This window comes from Rhineura floridana, chromosome 1 (assembly GCF_030035675.1).
Source record: "Rhineura floridana isolate rRhiFlo1 chromosome 1, rRhiFlo1.hap2, whole genome shotgun sequence".
In the NCBI taxonomy this organism is placed as follows: Eukaryota; Metazoa; Chordata; class Lepidosauria; order Squamata; family Rhineuridae; genus Rhineura; species Rhineura floridana.
In genome coordinates this window covers 88113078-88130370 of record NC_084480.1, presented here as the reverse complement: position 1 = coordinate 88130370, position 17293 = coordinate 88113078, and the positions used below count along the sequence as shown (strand labels likewise).

Here is a 17293-nt window from a genome sequence, read left to right as displayed (position 1 = left end):
ACCCTAGACTGTTATTAGTGCACCTGGTCAGTGTGCCTAGGCTTGTGGGCCTAGACTGTGCGACAGCCTAGCCTTGTCCAGGGCAGGATCTGAGAAGAAGCAGAGCTGGCTCTCCAAGGCCCAGGAATCCTAATGAGACCTTACTAACTTAGCCCAAGCAATGGGGAGCTGGAATATTGTGTGTGTGTGTGCATGTCTGGGGGTTATTTCTTCCCTAGTTTGTTTAAAAAGTTGAAAAATATATCCTTTCAAGCTGGTTCCATTTCAAAATGGTTTTGAAGAGTATAATGTGGCTAGAGCCTTAGTTGCAGCAGTTTTAGACCTCCACCCAACCATGCAAATGAGCATTATAAATAATTCACTTTATTTAACTTTTCTCATGCAAACGTATATACTACCAACATAGGGTGTGTGAGATTTGCTGGTAGAGACATCAGAAATAGTGTGATGGCTGAGGGCCTTTCTGTAGAACAGAGATTGTGTGCATGTACAGTTGATTCTAGCACATGTAGTTCAGAGAGAGATAGTTCCTATGTGACATGCTGTCAAGCATTTCCTTAGGAAAAGTGATGTTTATAGGTATTAATTTAATGTTTAAAGGGAAACTTTTCTTAATTGCTTTCTTGGCATGGCAAAGGAGACCGGGGTAGTTTGTTCCAAGAAGCAGCTGCCTTAGGATAATTGAACTCCCAGTTCATAAGCTTACTAAAACATTGCACCTATATAAGGAAGCCTTTCCACGCCCTATTCCCCTCACAGAGCTACAATCATCAGAAGAGGGGCTGACTGTTAAATATCCACTGGAGCTCTGTCAGGGAAATAGGAGTCTCCTAACAATTCTCTGCACCCTTCACAAACTACACTTCCCAGGATTCTTTGGGGGAAGCCATGACTGTTTAAAGTGGAATAAATATCTGGCGTGGGTGTGGCCCCCTGATTAGCCAAGCCAAACAGCTGTGAGTCTGGTATTTAGCACATTGACAGTTGGTTCTTACTGAATTTGCTTGTGCTATCATAGACTCCAAATGTTAAATTTATTAAATTAATTAAAAATCAGCCATGCATTATTTAAACTTTTAAACTGCAGAAGGTGAAAGTCAGAGTACAGAGCAAGGTCAGTAATAGGATTACAGGTACTCTGTGAACATGGCTGATTTTTAATTAATTTCAGCGGCCGCAATACACATCCTCAGAGTTAAAATTATCCCTATGTTGTTGTATGAGGCCCCTATATGGATTCCATATTATAAGGGGCACTTAGAGGGTCCTCTTCATGCCTTTTTAAGATCTATCCTCGGTGTCCCCAGATGTGTGTCTGGGGCTACTCTCATGCTGGAAGTCGGTTTAAACTCCCTAAATTGTCTAGCCTGGCTTTATACTATTTACTACTGACTACGGTGCTATTTTAAGTTCACACAAGAGTCCTATGTGCAACAGATCTTAATGGACTCTTCTAACGCATCCTGGCCTAAAATGGTCTCAGAGAAAATAGTTTCGGTAGGTCTTTCTCCAGTAGAACTGCTGAGTATGGAGCTTAATGTAGCTAAGGCGATGGTGAAACGTCGTCTAACGGATATAGATAATCAAGAGCTTTCTATAACTGCATCCGGCCCATGTTCCCCTCGGGCCTTAGACATGGACATACCCCCTAGTAAAGATGGTATGCGTTACTTATACTGGCTATTTGTCCCTAAGTACAGGCAGGCCTACTCATTGGCCCACTTCGAAGCTCTACCCTCGAAATTATTGGAGGGCAGGTATGATAAGACCCCGAGAATTCTTAGGTATTGACCCTGCGAACCTCTCAAGGTGGAGACGGTCTCGCATGTTCTTTTTAAATGTAAATTTTATGAGGAAGCTAGAAATGATCTCTTAACCCCTATTCTTCTAAATACACTGGGTCATACTCCTAGCGCACCTTTAACAATCCTTCTCCAGGGTTCCGACGAAGGAACTACCATATCAGTGGCCAAATTTTTGAATCAGGCCATGATGATTAGGAAGGCTATGACTAGGTCGAGGCCCTGATTTTATTCGATTTTATCAGAACAGTTGAGCCCAAAGTATTCCATTGATAACTGTTCTTGTTTTTATGTGTTTACAGTTGATGTATTTTGTCTGTTTGCGATGGTCTGTAGACTTTGCTATAAAGATTTGATTGATTCAATTAATTTCAGCAAATTATGAGACCACTAACAGAAAAAAGTCCAAAAGGGATCTGGATTTTTTTTCTCTTGTTTTATACTTTGAACCCTGGATTCTCTCTGACTGTTTTGTGAATCACCATGATAACTTAAAAGGGTTGTTAAACAAGCGTTTCTGAGTCCAGGACTATAAGTTTTGTAAGATTTTGTTTTGAAATGAGTTGATGGGAAGCATCAGAATGGCATGGGGGTATTTTCAATTTAACATGATGGAATGTGAAAAATCCATGCTGTATAATCAGATCTTGGCCTAACTTCTATCCACCCTGTTTAGCCCCTCCACTTCTTCAGAATGTCCATTGTGATTCATTTACATTAAAATGATAAGCTTTAGTGTTGCAAATATTGCGGGACAAGTCTGTCTACCTTGGAATTATTTAAACTCAATTAGCAATATTTTAAACATTTTGATTAAAACACACACATCACAATTGTGCAGAATGACTCAGAAAAAAATTATTGATGTGATTAGTTTGGGGAAACAAGGTCAAGTATGTTGATCTTGGAGACATGTGTTTTCAATGTGGCCCCAAAAAGATTACTATCAAAAAAACAGAAAAGATATGATTCCACTACCTTCTTCATGTGAACATGAGGAGATACTTTCCTCTTTCTCTGGTATTTCTGTGTCTATGGAATTATTCAGTGTCATCCATAAGTTGCAATTCATAATTTGTTCAGTCTTTAAAATGGTTCACATTGAAGAACATGGGAAACTGCTTTATATCATCAGACCAAGATGCTGACAGCATCTCTCCAGGATTTCAGGAAGGGTTCTTTCCTGTTCTAACCTGAAGATGCCAGAAATTGAACCTGGGACCTTCTGCGTGCAAAGCTTCTACTTTACCACTCACCTATGATTCTTCTCATAAATGCCACTGGAAGTTATTTTATCTTCATGTAGTTAAATACCCCAACAAGGCAGATTAAGCACATTGTATATTACTAGTGTGAGGAGCACTTTGACAGAAAATCTTCTGAGAACAGTGGGTGTTTGCCAGAACATTTGAGTATTGTGTTTTATAAGAGTTCAAACTCCTAATGCCTTTTCATCATGTAGTTTCAGTGAGCTAATTTGCAACTAGGTATTTGCCAGTCAAATGGTAGCCTGCTTTTGGCATGGCTTCCACAATGCTCATTCAACTTTTGCTGTCTTACCAGGAGCCTTATCATCCAAAACAGATGGTGGTTCTTCTACAATAAGAGGGGAATGTGCAGCACAATCCTATGTATGTTTACTCAGAAGAAAATCCCATGGTTTCCAGGGGGGCTTACATCCCAGTAAACGTGTCTAGGATTGGAGCTTTAATGAACTAGTAGCTTTTTACCTCTGAGGACTTTGGAATGATACTCTAAACTCAATTATTTACTATATCTTCTTGTGCCGCACATAGCTTATAACAGATTTCCAAAGTCAGCAAGTCCAACCCTTCACACTCTAGATAAGATGGTGTATAAAGTAGGTGGTTAACATCCTCCTGCCTTCTAATTTCATGGGTACCATGTCCTGGAAAAGAAAGTTGAGAGCCCCTGTTTTCTTGCAGTCGCAGAGCTATTCATTTCAGAATTGTACATTACATAAGCATCCCAGCCCTTGGCCATGTATCATATTACCCTTGGACATGATGTTCTGTACCAGAACATTCATGCTAGTTCACTTTTGCAATGAAAATTGTTTTGTTGTAATCATGTGGTTACTCAACTCATGTTGTGCAGTGAGCTGTAAAAAGTATTTTTAAAACAATATGGTGGTAATAAAAGCCATATTTTTAACTTAGAGCTCCACTAATTTTACTGGCATTCATCTGGTAGTACTTTTTTCATTTCCAAATGTGTAGTAATACATTACTATGAAGAAGTTAAATGAAACTTTAAAAATTTTAAATAATTTCAATAAAAATCATGGAAGAAAATATTACTTGCATCAAAGCGGTTGACATACAAGAACCTAATCAAAATGTGACTGTTGTCATTTTACACAATCAACCTCATTCAACACAGAGACACACACAGACACATGCAATTTACTATTCAGAACAGACTGAACAACATTAAACTAGAATGTTAAACTAGAACGTTAAACTGCTGAGAATAGCACCCCATAATCTATAGTACAATTGACTCAGTTGTACAGTTGGGCGTATGGAAATGCTTAACATGATGATACCATGGTGAGGGAAACTGTTAATTTTGGTTTCTCCTTTTTCCAGCCTTAAGTTCAGTTTGACACATTTCTGTATCAGTTAGTGATTTTTTTAAAAAAAAAAGAAAAGCCTTCAAAATTTGTCAGCATTTCAGTGAGCATTCTCCTAATATCCACATTTTTGTTTGCAAACCTGCCTTAAAACATATTCCCGAGCAATTTCCACCAATATCATGTACTTTATATGTTATTTTCATGAATATGTGCATTTTAAAATGTATAGTTCCTTCAATATACACATTTTTGTACAAGTTGGAGAAAGCATCACACCACTGGAAGAAGCATGAAATTTGAAGGATAGCTGTGTTTTGGCTCCTGAATTGTTTTGGGAATTGTGAATTAGGTAGGTTCACAACAAAGAATGAATTTATTTTTCATCCCTAATGATGGCTCACGACATCACGGCAGGGGACTCACAGCAACATTTTTTTAAAAGAGTAAATGACAAATTTTGGGGAGTCTTGGGGGACCACAAAAAACCTGGGGGGGCTGTATGTAGCTCACATGTCACAGCTTAGCCACCCTTGGTCTAAACAATACTATACATTTCAGGGTAGAAAATTTCACAGGAATGCCATTTTGTTGGTAGCAGTCCCATGTGAGAATAACATGTAGTTGCACTCTGTAACCCTAATATTTGAAACAGGGATTTTAAAAGCACCTCTCAGCTGTGAATGGCAAAGGCTTTTCGACATTTGCATTCTGCCTTCTTAATCTGCTAGCTGAAGCAAAGAGAAATCTACTTCACGGTTGGTTGGATGAGGAAGGGTGGCAAATGGCATGTTGGAATATACAAATATAGGGAGCTGCCTTATACCAAGTTGGACCATTAGTCTATCTAGCTCAGTGTTGTCTACACTGACTGGCAATGGCTCTCCAGGGTGTCAGGTAGAAGTCTGTCCCAGCCCTACCTGGAGATGCCAGGGATTGAACCTGGGATCTTCTGGAGAGGAACTGAGGTTCCAGTTTAACCTATTTGCCCTCAAATAGGTGTTCCTAGGGATAACTACTGTACAGGCACGAATTCATGTGACCAAAATTAGGCATGACTGCTTGTAAACTTGAATGCACAGTATAGCTAGCTGGGTAGTGATTCATCACCAAAGTCCTTCAACTTTAAGAAAAGATCTGTAGTGGTGGTGGGTTTTTTTTAAAAAAAAAACCATGTTTACTCAGCAGTAACTCCTGCTATATTCTGTGGAATTGGCTCCCTAAGTAAGTGCATTATAGATTGCAACCTTAACGGATAGGATTTATATAAGAATGTGTGTTAGGGTTAGTAATCAGTATTATTTCTTTTTTTAATTTTAGATTATGAAATTAGATTATGAAATCATAGAAACAAATGATTTAAAAGAATACAGCTCCACTACTAAAGAAGATTGAATCAGATGCTCTGATTACTTATCTCACCTAAATGTTAAAACAAATGTTCATTAAATGTTGTTTGCTATTCTGGTTGTTTTTAATTGTTTTAACACTGTATTTTAAGGTTGTTGTAACCCAACCTGAGACCTATGGATGAAGGGTATGCAATAAATGCTAATAAATATAAACATAAACAACAATAATAAATATAAACAAATACAAACCATTTAACCTAATAAAATTATCAAGGGTAAATTCATGCATTATGTAACTGCATATGCGCCCCCTCCATTTTGATTAGGGATGGGTAAGTTTCCCAGGGCTCAGTTCAGAATGGGCTCATCTAAAATGAGCTAATTTGGGCTCAGTTCAAATCTAGCCTGAATTAGTTATTTTGAAGTTTGGCCCCATTCTAAATTCCCAATTTATTATGCTCTCAATTATGTCAAAAAGAAAAAATGAGGCTTGGAGACCTTTGCTACTCTAACTTAGGGTGACCATGTGCATGGGATTATCAGAGGACAGTCTTCTAAGGTCTGTCAGGTCCAAATGTGGTTTTAAAGATAAAAGAACAGTAATAAGAGGAACTAGTGACCCTGAAGATGCTCATCAACAATAGTAGGAGAGCAGCTGAGCAGGCACACAGGTCACCTTTCAAGAGGTTTGGTTTTACTTGTAGTTAACCTAAAAATTCCAAAAGGAAGAAAATGTAAACTCCGTACACTTCAATTCTAACCTTTGAGTGCATCACTGACTAATTCAAGTTGGGCTTGTAGAATTTTGAATCGTACCATATTTACATATACCCAGATGTGTCTTTCTCTTATCATCTGAATTCTCTGTGTTGGATTGTTCCTTGGATGACTGGCGGCTGAGTGCATGAACTGACTCCACTTCAAATGCATGTGTTTCAGCGGAGTCAGTTCATGCACTCAGCCACTAGTCATCCAGTGGAGTGGATGTATTAAAGTTCTATATGTGGTGTTTCAACTTCAGTAGTCCATTCATACATGCAAGTTATAATTTGTTACAGTCATCAAGTGGTGAAAATATGCATTTGTGAAATAGCCCTTGACACTAATGTTGCTGAGATATTAAAAAAGGGGGAGGACCTGTTTATGTATGATTTTAGAAGGTCACAGAAGTAATGATAGACAAGGTAATGACAGACAGAGGATATAAAGAGGTGAAGTGAGGGACCTATTAGTGAAGAGTATTTAAGATAGATCACATAATTGTATTAATATTCACTAACAGGTAAAAAACCTTGCAGTTTAAGAACATATCTATAGCCCACAGATATTTCTATCAACTTTAAAAAGCAGAGAAACTGGGCAGCTATAGTGAATGCACCAGGGGAGCAGGAGACCTGACCTCCTCTCTGAGATATTGTACTGCCCTACAAATTTGTCAGAATGCAAACACAATTTGGGTTAGTCTTTCACAGTCCAATCTACTTGCTGTGTAGCTTGGAAGAATTTAGTAAGATGTGCCTCTGAGCATATGGTGAGTGGTGGCAACACCTGCCATCTCCAAATATGGAGAATTACACTTTTGTATGTTTGTTGGTCTTCTTACTTTGCTTCTTGCCTGTGTTACTATTGTTTCTACAGAGAATCTAATCTAGAAAATTTTATTTACCTCATTGTTCATCCTAGAAACCTGTATCAAATTTATTTTTATTAATTTCAAAGCCTTTTTATCAGTCAGTGTCATATGATGGTGAAGACAGCCTTTTGTGTTTCAAATTGGAGGTTATGTTCTATTTCTATTTGGGGTGCATTAACAGTTGAATCTAAAACTGCAGTTTGATGTAAAATCAGATGGATTACAATATGTTGCTACTTCTCAGTGGTGGCCCCCAAATTATGGAATGATGTTCCTGACGAAGTTCGCCTGGCGCCAACATTGTTATCTTTTCGGCACCAGGTCAAGACTTACCTCTTCTCGCAAGCATTTTAGCATGTGTTTTTAAATTGCTTTTTAAAAATGTGTTTTTAAATTTGTATATTTGTTTTTAATGTTTTTAAGTGTTGTAAACCACCCAGAGAGCTTCAGCTATGGGGTGGTATACAAATTAAATAAATAAATAAATAAGCAATGACTCTTATCTGTTGGAAAAAAACAAACTTGGCCTGCCCAAGATGCATGCTTTCAGCCTGCTATGTTTAAACTGCTTCATTTAAGGCAAGGTGGGCACGGTCAATTAAAAACATAGAGCACACCTAGCAGTTTGCTAGAATATATTTCACCTCCCACTGTTTTATCTTGTGCAAACTGAGACACTCCTGATGTCCACTGGAGACTATTCTGCAGAATAGTCAGCGCCATTATTCCACAATTATTTTTGGAGGGGTTTTTTTGTGTGTAAATTTTCAAACTGTTGCTGTACTTCACATATTCACAGAAATAGAAACAAAAGAAAATGATTTCCTATAGAAAACTTCACTAAAATTGCAAAGTAAATCAGACATATTTAAAGTGACTATCTGAACAATATCAACTGTCTTATGTTGCTTCCTCCCTGCTAAAACAAGATCAGCACAGCACTTCTTGTTTCTGTTATTTGGGCTGATTGCAGGTGTTGCCACCACTCACCATATGCTCAGAGGCACATGTTACCAAATTCTTCCAAGCTACACAGCAAGTGGATTGGACTGTGAAAGACCAACCCAAATGGTGTTTGCATTTTGACTAATTTGTAGGGCAGTATAATATCTCAGAGAGGAGGTCTGGTCTCCTGCTCCCCTGGTGCATTCACAGTAGCTGCCCAATTTCCCTGCTTTTTAAAGTTTGATAGAAATAGCTGTGGGCTATAGGTATGTTCTTAATCGACAAGGTTTTTTGCCTATTAGTGAATTTCTCTGCTTTTTAATCCAGGAGGTAAGATTGGATGGTGGGTGTCATGGCCCCTTCGGAGGACTCATCAGATGAGGACGACTCAGGCGTAACAGCCACAGACCCAGAAGGGGGAAAAAAAGGAAACTCCTGAGAACGCAGCTCCTACTCCCCCTCAGCTGGAGAGCGTCCAAGACACAGCTGAAGCTCTTCAGCCAGAATCAGACAGTGACCAGGAGGCTCCCCTCTGACCTGCAGAGCGAAGACGACAGAAAGTCAGGCAGCAGAGGGGCCGGCCTGTCCATTAAAGGCCGGCATGCTTGCAGAAGCCAGAGGGGTGATTGTTCCCACCTGTCTGCAGAGGTGTTCTTTAAAAGACAGAACCTGGCTTCAATGTGTTGCTGACTACGTCAGGTGTGACCACTGTGTGTCTTCCTATCCCCTGAACCTTGACTTGGACTGATCTCTCGGCAAACTGGACCCGAACCTTCACTGACGTTTCTTCTGGATTTCTGGCTTGGCACGTAAGCTTGGAACGGTCCCTGCCCTTATCTTGCTTCCTCCTTGCTAGCCTGGCAGATTTATAGCCAAGCTGCCAGCTGAGGACTTACGGCCTGGCAATTACCAAGGAATTTCCAGCCCTGCCTGCACCCCCACCGATGCTGCTGTCTCAGTGAAAAGCTGACAGTCGGCACTGGGCAGAGGGGAAGCCCCTTTCCTTTCCAATTGGAAAACATTGTGAACAGTATCATTGCTTTTCAGCATTTCCCCACCTTTTTATTCTACAGCAGGCGCATGTAGCCTCCCACCCAAAATTAAACCAAAGCTGTCACTGCTCACATCCACACCAGACATTTATTCCACTTTAGAGAGTCATGGCTTCTCCCAAAGAATCCTGGGAAGTGTAGTTAGTGAAGGGTGCTGAGAGTTGCTAGGGGAGGCCCTGTTCACCTCACAGAGCTTCAAAGTGGCTGACTGTTAAACCACTCTGGCCACTGGAGCTATGTCAGGGGAATAGGAGTCTCCTCTCAGAACCCTTCATAAACTACACTTCCCAGGATTCTCTGGGGAAAGCAATGACTGTCTCACGTGAAATCAAAGTCTGGTGTGTGTGTGGCCCCCTGATTAGGCAAGCCCAACAGCTGTGAGTCGGGCTTTTAAAACACTGACAGTTGGTTCTTACTGAGCATGTCCGACATTATCACTGAGTGCAAGCCAAAATTTCTTAAATTAATTAAAAATCAGCCAGGAATTTTTTTAACTTTTAAACTGTAGAAGATAAAGGTCAGAGTATGGAGCAAGGTCAGTAACAGGATTACAGGTACTCTGTGAACATGGCTGATTTTTAATGAATTTCAACAGATTATGAGTACTCTGACAGAAAAAAAGCCCAAAAGGGCGCTGGGTTCCCCCCCCTTTTTAGACTCTCTATTCTCTCTGACTGTTTTGTGTACTGCCATGAAAATTTACAGGGTTGTTAAGCAAGTGTTTCTGAGTTCAGGACTATAAGTTTTGGAAGGTTTTGTTTTGAAATGATCTTATGGGAAGCATCAGAATGGCATGGGGGTATTTTCAATTTAACATTGTGGAATGCGAAAAATCCACACTGGCTATAGTATACAGCCACTCTCTTGGTAAAACAGGGATGGCAAACCTGTGGCCCTTCAGATGGTGCTGGACTATAGTTGCAATTATCCCTGACCACTGACCATGCTTATTGGGGCTGATGAGAGTTGGAGTCACAGGTGGGAGGGATTACAAATTCTCCACCCCTAAGAAAAAAATTCCAAAGGTTTTAACAACCACTGCTAACACATTAAGAACTTATTTTATAAACACTGGAATCTATAAAACTTATGAAGACTTTAAAACTTTAAAATTGCTTTTTTAAAATGTTTTGAAATTTGTATATTTGTTTTTAATGTTTTTAATTGTTGTAAACCACCCAAAGAGCTTCGGCTATGGGGTGGTATACAAATACAATAAATAAATAAAGTGGAGTTCAAGAGGTATTAGGTACACAAGTTACTAGCAGAAATTACTAGTTTAAATCACTCAAAAATCAACAGATGTGCAGATATACCTTAGCACATCATAGTAATATGCTGGTCACATGAAGAAGTCACCACACACCATGCCTCTTTTCACATACAAATAAGACCAAGAGAAAAGTTTTTTCCCCATGATCATCGCTTAACATGAATCTGAAAATTCACACTTATGATAGGAATGTGCTCTTAAAAACAAAATGTACTTGAGGTCTGTAGGAGAAGCTACATTATATCATTTAAGAAACAAAAAATCATCTAAACAAGGAAAATCTGGGTTCAGAAGACTGCAATAGTTTTTTAAAACCATATTATCCCTGCATATTAAACAAAGTAGCTAATGAATTCTTACAAATTCTAAAGAATGTGGCCTGTGATGCTAAAATTCATCTTGAATTGAAGTCAAGTTCTGTTGAAACAAGTTCTTGAGTAAATTAAATCCTTTAGTTGTAGAAAACAACTTCTCTTATATAAGGCAACAACAACAAAACAAACAATTGATATCCATATTCAGTAAGGGAAACAAAAATATTAACTGAGTTTTACTGGATACCAGAATATCTATCTGAATGCGGGGGGGGGGAGCTATTAAAACGGGCTATTAATGTGTACACAAAGAGCTGCATAATATTATATAAAATGTTTATTTTAATAACCTACTAAAAGCCTTTGGAGACTGCAGCAAAATGTTTGTATTTTTTGTTAATGTTTGTTACAAGAAATAAGCAGAACTATGATGATTAAAACATTTGCCTACCAAAGGCTGTTAGAGCTAAAGGCTTAAGGTTTCAGTCTCCCATCATCGTGGACTACCCTGATATTTCTAGGAAATAGCTGAGCCTACATAGATTGGAAGAGTAAAAAACTGACCAATTAGTCAACAGTGTCCACATCATTTCCTTGTGTATAATGGATTCTTGTCACAACAATTTAGTCAAGAGAGCTTTTAGCTATCACCTTTCTTGTTATGCAGTCCCTATAGGAAAAAAGTACGATTCCACAGTTTTCCTGTATTTGTGTGTCATAGATTGCATTTATTGTTACATAATATAAGCAGAGCCTGCTGGATCAGGCCAGTGGCCCATCTAGTCCAGCATCCTGTGTTCACAGTGGCCAACCAGTTGCCCATGGGAAACCCGCAAGCAGAACCTGTGTGCAAAGAGCATTCTCTCCTGCAGTTTCCAGCAACTGGTATTCTGAAGCACACTGCCTCCACCTCTGGAGGTAAGACACAGCCATTATGGCTAGTAGCCACCGATAGCCTTATCCTCCATGAATATTTCTAATCTTTTAAATCCATTCAAGTTGGGGGCCAGCACTGCCTCTTGTGGGAGCAAATTCCTAGTTTAACTATGTTGTGTGAAAAAGTATTTTATTTTGTCTGTCCTGAATCTTCCAACATTCAGCTTCAGTGGATGTCTGCAAGTTTTAGTGTTATCAGACAGAAAAACTTTTCTCTATCCACTTTCTCCATGACATGCATAATTTTATACACTTCTGTCATGTCACCTCTTACTTGTGTTTTCTCTAATCTAAATAGCCCAAATGCTGCAAACTTTCCTCATATGGGAGTCACTCATACCTGATAATTTTGGTTGACCTTTCCTGAACCTATTCCAGCTCTACAATATCCTTTTTGAGGTGAGGTGACCAGAACTATACACAGTATTCCAAATGCGGCCGCACTGTAGATATATACAATGGCATTATGATATCAGCAGTTTTATTTTCAATACCTTTCCTAATGATCCTTAGCATGGAATTTGTCTTTTTCACAGCTGCTGGTTGACATCTTTATCAAGCTATCCACTACGACCCCTGCGTCTCGTTCCTGGTCAGTCACTGCCAGTTCAGACCCTATGAGTATATATGTGAAATTAATAGACTTTGTTCCAATATGCATAACTTTATACGTGTTTACATTGAATTGCATTTGCCATTTTACCACCCATTCATTCAATGTGGAGAGGTCCTTTTGGAGCTCTTCACAATCCCTTTTCATTTTAACAACCCTGAACAATTTAGTGTCATCAGCAAATTTGGCCATCTCACAGCTCACGCCAACTCATGAACAAATTAGAAAGTAAAGGTCCCAATACTGATCCTTGGGGGACTCCATTTTCTACATTCCTACACTGGGAGAACTGTCCATTTATTCCTGCTCTGTGCTTCCTGCTACTTAACCAATTGCTGGTGTATTTTTAATTTAACTTTTTTTAATTTAACTATTTATGATCACAATGATGTAATTTGGTAAACTGGTCTAAAACATAATGGCCACAATTCTTTTGGAAGGAACCTTTTGGCATTCCCAAGAGCTTCTGCATATACTTTGTTTTTGTCCTGTACCTGCTCCAGCAATGCTTCATTTAAAACTGCCTTTCAAACTCTACTGAGATTCAAAAGCAGCTTGCCAAGCAGCACAGAGGGGAGTGGGCTTTGTGGGGGGATAGGGACAGCACCCTCCATTATAACTAATACATAACTAAGATAATGGAGACAGTAATCAGGACTGGCGTATTTACAGGTTAATGGAAATGGACTGAACAACATACCAGTTCTGTGCTTGTCACCAAGTGTTTATTGGAACTGGCAACTTTCACACTTTATAGTAACAGAACGACAAAAAAATAATGTTCACTATATACAGCCTTTGCACAGGCTACTTAACTATACACAAGGCATAGTGATCATGACAATCTAGTCTTTATAGTAATCTGTGCACAAAAGGACACCATCCATCAGACATTATGTGAACATTACAGTGAAATGACATCACAAGTCCAGTGAAAATTCAGCATAATACAAAACATATCAATCTACTGCAAATGACATCCTTTAAAACAAGCATTTTTTCAGTAGTCATTTAGCCAGAGTCTGAAGCAGAGATGTGTTGTGTAGTTATAAGTCTTTTAAGTGAAGCAACCTCTGCCGACAAATTTGCTATGCCCTGCTTCAAATACAAGTTCTCTGTCTCTGACACTTTGTAGGAATTGTCTTTAATGTCAGCCACTCCAGCTTTGCAACCACTCTGAATTTTTTCAGTGAATTCTTTTTGATGATGCCAATGTTCTGGTTTCAGAGACCAGTCTTGGATATTAGTCACTTGAACAGAAAAAGGAGTGTGAGAAGTATGTACCAAATTTTGCGCATTGTGCTTTTCTAGTTCAAAATGTCTTTTAGAAGACATATCAATTGGTGATGATAATTTCTGGGTAGCATCATAATCATTATCCAATGATTCCACTTTGATTTGCATGGCCTTGGCCTTAATTCTAAGCTTATGAGGCAGTGCAGACGAGCTCACCTCTGGAACTTTAACTGTAGCATGATTATTTTTAAGTTCAACGGGAGAGTGGATTGGACCTTTAGGTACCTGCTGCTCATCTTCTCCATCTGATGACTTTCCTACAACACCATCATCAGCCTCTGAAGTTCTTGGAGAATTACTGGAGGATCTGTTAACTTGCAACAGTGGAGGGGAATGTGAGTAGCCACTAAAGTTGCTTCCCATGAAGTTTGGGTACATGGATGTTGTATAGGAGCCTCTTTCATCTCGTGAATCTCTTGCATAGTTTTCCAGTTCCATTGGCTCCTGCTTTATGATCTGGAACTTGTTTTCAGGATTTCTGCAATTATTTTGTATGGGGCTTGCTTGAGTATGGTCTACTGATGACACTTCAGATACATCAGATAAAGAACTTTGTGGTGAGTGCTTAATGACAGATATACAACTACTACCTACCATAGGTGGTTCATGTTCATCCATGAAAGAGTTAATACCTGATTTGGCATTCTGATACTCCTGAAAATAAACAGTTGTTGAATTGCTGAGCTTCTGAACCTCTTGGGCATATGCTGAAGAGCTAATTAAACCAAACTTTAGCTTCAGTGAAAGCAACTCAGCTTTTAAAGTGGCATTTTCTTCTCCCAGTGCAATTAGTTTGTTCTCCAATACAAGGTCATTCAGTCGCCGCTTTTCACGAGACCTTTTGGCAGCTTCATTATTTTTCCGCCGTTTTTCCCAATACATAGCATCTTTCTTTTCATCAGGAATGAATTCCCGCTTTCTCCGGCATGCTGAAGACTTGTTTTTTACAGTGCCTCCATCGCTGAGTAACATTTCATCACCAGTAGCTAGGTCATCAGATACATCTGTTAATGTAGAATTAAGTGCCATAATTTTGTCCACATTTCTACTTGAGTCAGCAGGTGCCTGTTCTGTTTTAATGGACTGCATTTTTCTCAGCTGCATCAGAAGCAATTTTAGTAGGTGTGCAAATAGTAACAGGATAAATTAATCTTCCAGGACTTCTTGAACCATAACAACTGGATAAATACAATAATTTTAAATCCATAAGTATTCTTCCATTCATTCTATTGTCTCAAGCATCATGTTGTCTTGGTAACATTTGCTTCTGAGTAAGTTCAGCTGCCAATCTTCCAGAAAACCTGTGGCACACAAAAGAATAACAATTCATTTATTGATTTTATACACCTTTTTTAAAATAATTATCAAAGCATCTTTTAGTCATTGACCCCACAACCAAGGAAAGAAAAATCAAGTTATAAATCACGGGGTGATTTTACCTTATTAGACATTTTAATAAACAGTTATAGTACTTGCATACCTTAAAAGAATTAAAATAATGTTAGTGGGAAGTTATATAACCTCTTCTTCTACACAATACTGTCGCAGTTAAACTAATGATGTCATCCTGAGGATATTTGTAATCCTAAACTGACTACAACTACTTTAACAAACCTATCATGGCTAAAAAGAAGTGACCATCCTTAACACCAAGTTTACATCAGGTCAAAAAGTTATACTTTCCATACCAGATAAGCTTTGGTTCCAATACTGTATAATGAAAACACTTAGCAATATTTATGTGAACTTTTGAACTCCTATGTGTTCCTGTCAGACATCTATTGCAGTTTCCCTTGAGTTTTGTCTTTTATGCTAATCAGATTTTAGTTAAGTCACTTTCCTTAATGTGATTCCCCACTGTAGTTCATATGCTTATAAAATTAGTTCATTTTTCACTGGAAAACTTTAAATGGATTGCTGGTGGCTGATTCTGCCCCATATGAGACTGTAACATTATTACACATCAACGTTCTTAATAAGTGTGCTGCGGAAGGAGGGATCAGTTTGCTTGTCTGCTGATTTGTCATTTCCATGAATACAATCTGCATGTCCCCTGCCAAGAGAGTCAGAGGTTTGCTATCTAGAAGTTTAATCTGTTAATTCTACAGACTCTGTGTAACAAAGGGCATAATCCTCTCTTGTGTGGGAGCAATACCTGAGCATGGAAGGCATAACAAGACTCTGATTCCCCCCCCCCAGCCTCATCACAAGCATGCACAACCATGTGCAATGTGGAAAGAACAGTGGCTAAGTGGTAGGGCATTTGCTTTGCATGCAAAAGATCCCAGGTTCAGTCTTTGGTAGGGTTGGGGAAAACTCCTGTCTGAAACCCTGGAGAGTCACTGCCAGTCAGTGTAGACAAAACTGAGATAAATGGATCAATGATCTCACTTGATGTAAAGCAGCTTCCAATGTTCCTAGAAGACCTTTGTGTGCATCCCATATCCTTGTCAAGCCAGCCTCTATTTGGTCAACTCAAGGAATACCCCCAGTCCATTCCTGCACCTGGAAAACTGCAGCCTGATGAGGAGCCAGAAGGTTGAGCCAGCTAGCCCTGCCCTGGAGAGCACTGTAAGAACTTTACTATCACTGTAGCTCTTTTCAGGGAGAAGCCTATAATGTGGGCAGTTGTCTTGTGGTTGGCAGCTGTGTTGGTGAGAGCACAAATGCAGCTCATGAACATACAGTGTAATTCAAGATGTGCCTGGATTTTTGCTATTTTTAAATTTTTATTTATTGTATTGTGATTTGCATTTCCATCTACTGTAGTTTTATTGTATTTTCTTTTGCATTAATCTCACAGCTTTGGAGGCCTTGGCCAAAAAGCGGTATAGAAATAAACAGATGATGATGTTGATGATGATATTACTTGGCAAAGTCCTTTAAAATGTAATGCTATCACAATTCTGTAATGGAGTAGTGTTCTGTTTTAAAGTTTTCCAGTGCACAATGACCTAACAGTGGGTTTGATCTCAACTTCTCCCTCCACGAACATAAGGGTTCTTGCCATTTATAGAGGGAACCAAAATCTAGCAGCAGGGTCAGAGAGATAATTTCTGCTGATTCCCCCTGCAATTCCAGCAGCACCTCCCAGGCTGATCTAAATGGTCCCCTAAACCTCTAGAGCAGTTTTATAGGGGGCTGGAGAGTAACGAGAAATCAATAGAAATCAGTTCTCCGCTCACTTTCTCCAGCATGAGCAGAACTCTACTGAATACAAATCTGGATCCAACCCATTACACACATATTAAATACAAAGGAGGGTGGTGAGAGTTGTGTCCTAGGTATTTTACACTGGTTCTAGGAATCTAAAATATTAAAGTCAGTATGCTAGATGGAATGCTATTTCCTACTCCTTTTTATATATCCAAATATATGTTCCACTCATCTAAATAAATGCTAATTTTGTTCTTTGTTTTGTGGTCTGTGTATAGAAGCTCTAGTCCCCTGGTATCTAACATAGTCGCCACATGTGGCAAAA

The 17293-nt window shown here is 39.0% G+C and overlaps 1 protein-coding gene and 1 long non-coding RNA gene across 8 annotated transcripts in view; one reads left to right on the top strand and one right to left on the bottom strand.

The window, feature by feature from the left end:
* LOC133384015 (uncharacterized) overlaps window positions 1–17254 on the top strand; it is a 76149-nt gene extending 58895 nt beyond the window's left edge. The window contains exons 3-4 of the long non-coding RNA XR_009762451.1: window positions 8656–9137; window positions 12440–17254. This is a non-coding gene — a long non-coding RNA (uncharacterized LOC133384015). The remainder of the gene's footprint in view (window positions 1–8655; window positions 9138–12439) is intronic.
* NFIL3 (nuclear factor, interleukin 3 regulated) overlaps window positions 13206–17293 on the bottom strand; it is a 29614-nt gene continuing 25526 nt past the window's right edge. For all 7 annotated transcript variants that reach the window (XM_061625727.1, XM_061625746.1, XM_061625775.1 and 4 more), the window contains exon 2: window positions 13206–15113. In XM_061625727.1, coding sequence (XP_061481711.1) covers window positions 13528–14916 — 1389 coding nt within the window. In that variant the 5' untranslated portion in view covers window positions 14917–15113 and the 3' untranslated portion in view covers window positions 13206–13527. The remainder of the gene's footprint in view (window positions 15114–17293) is intronic.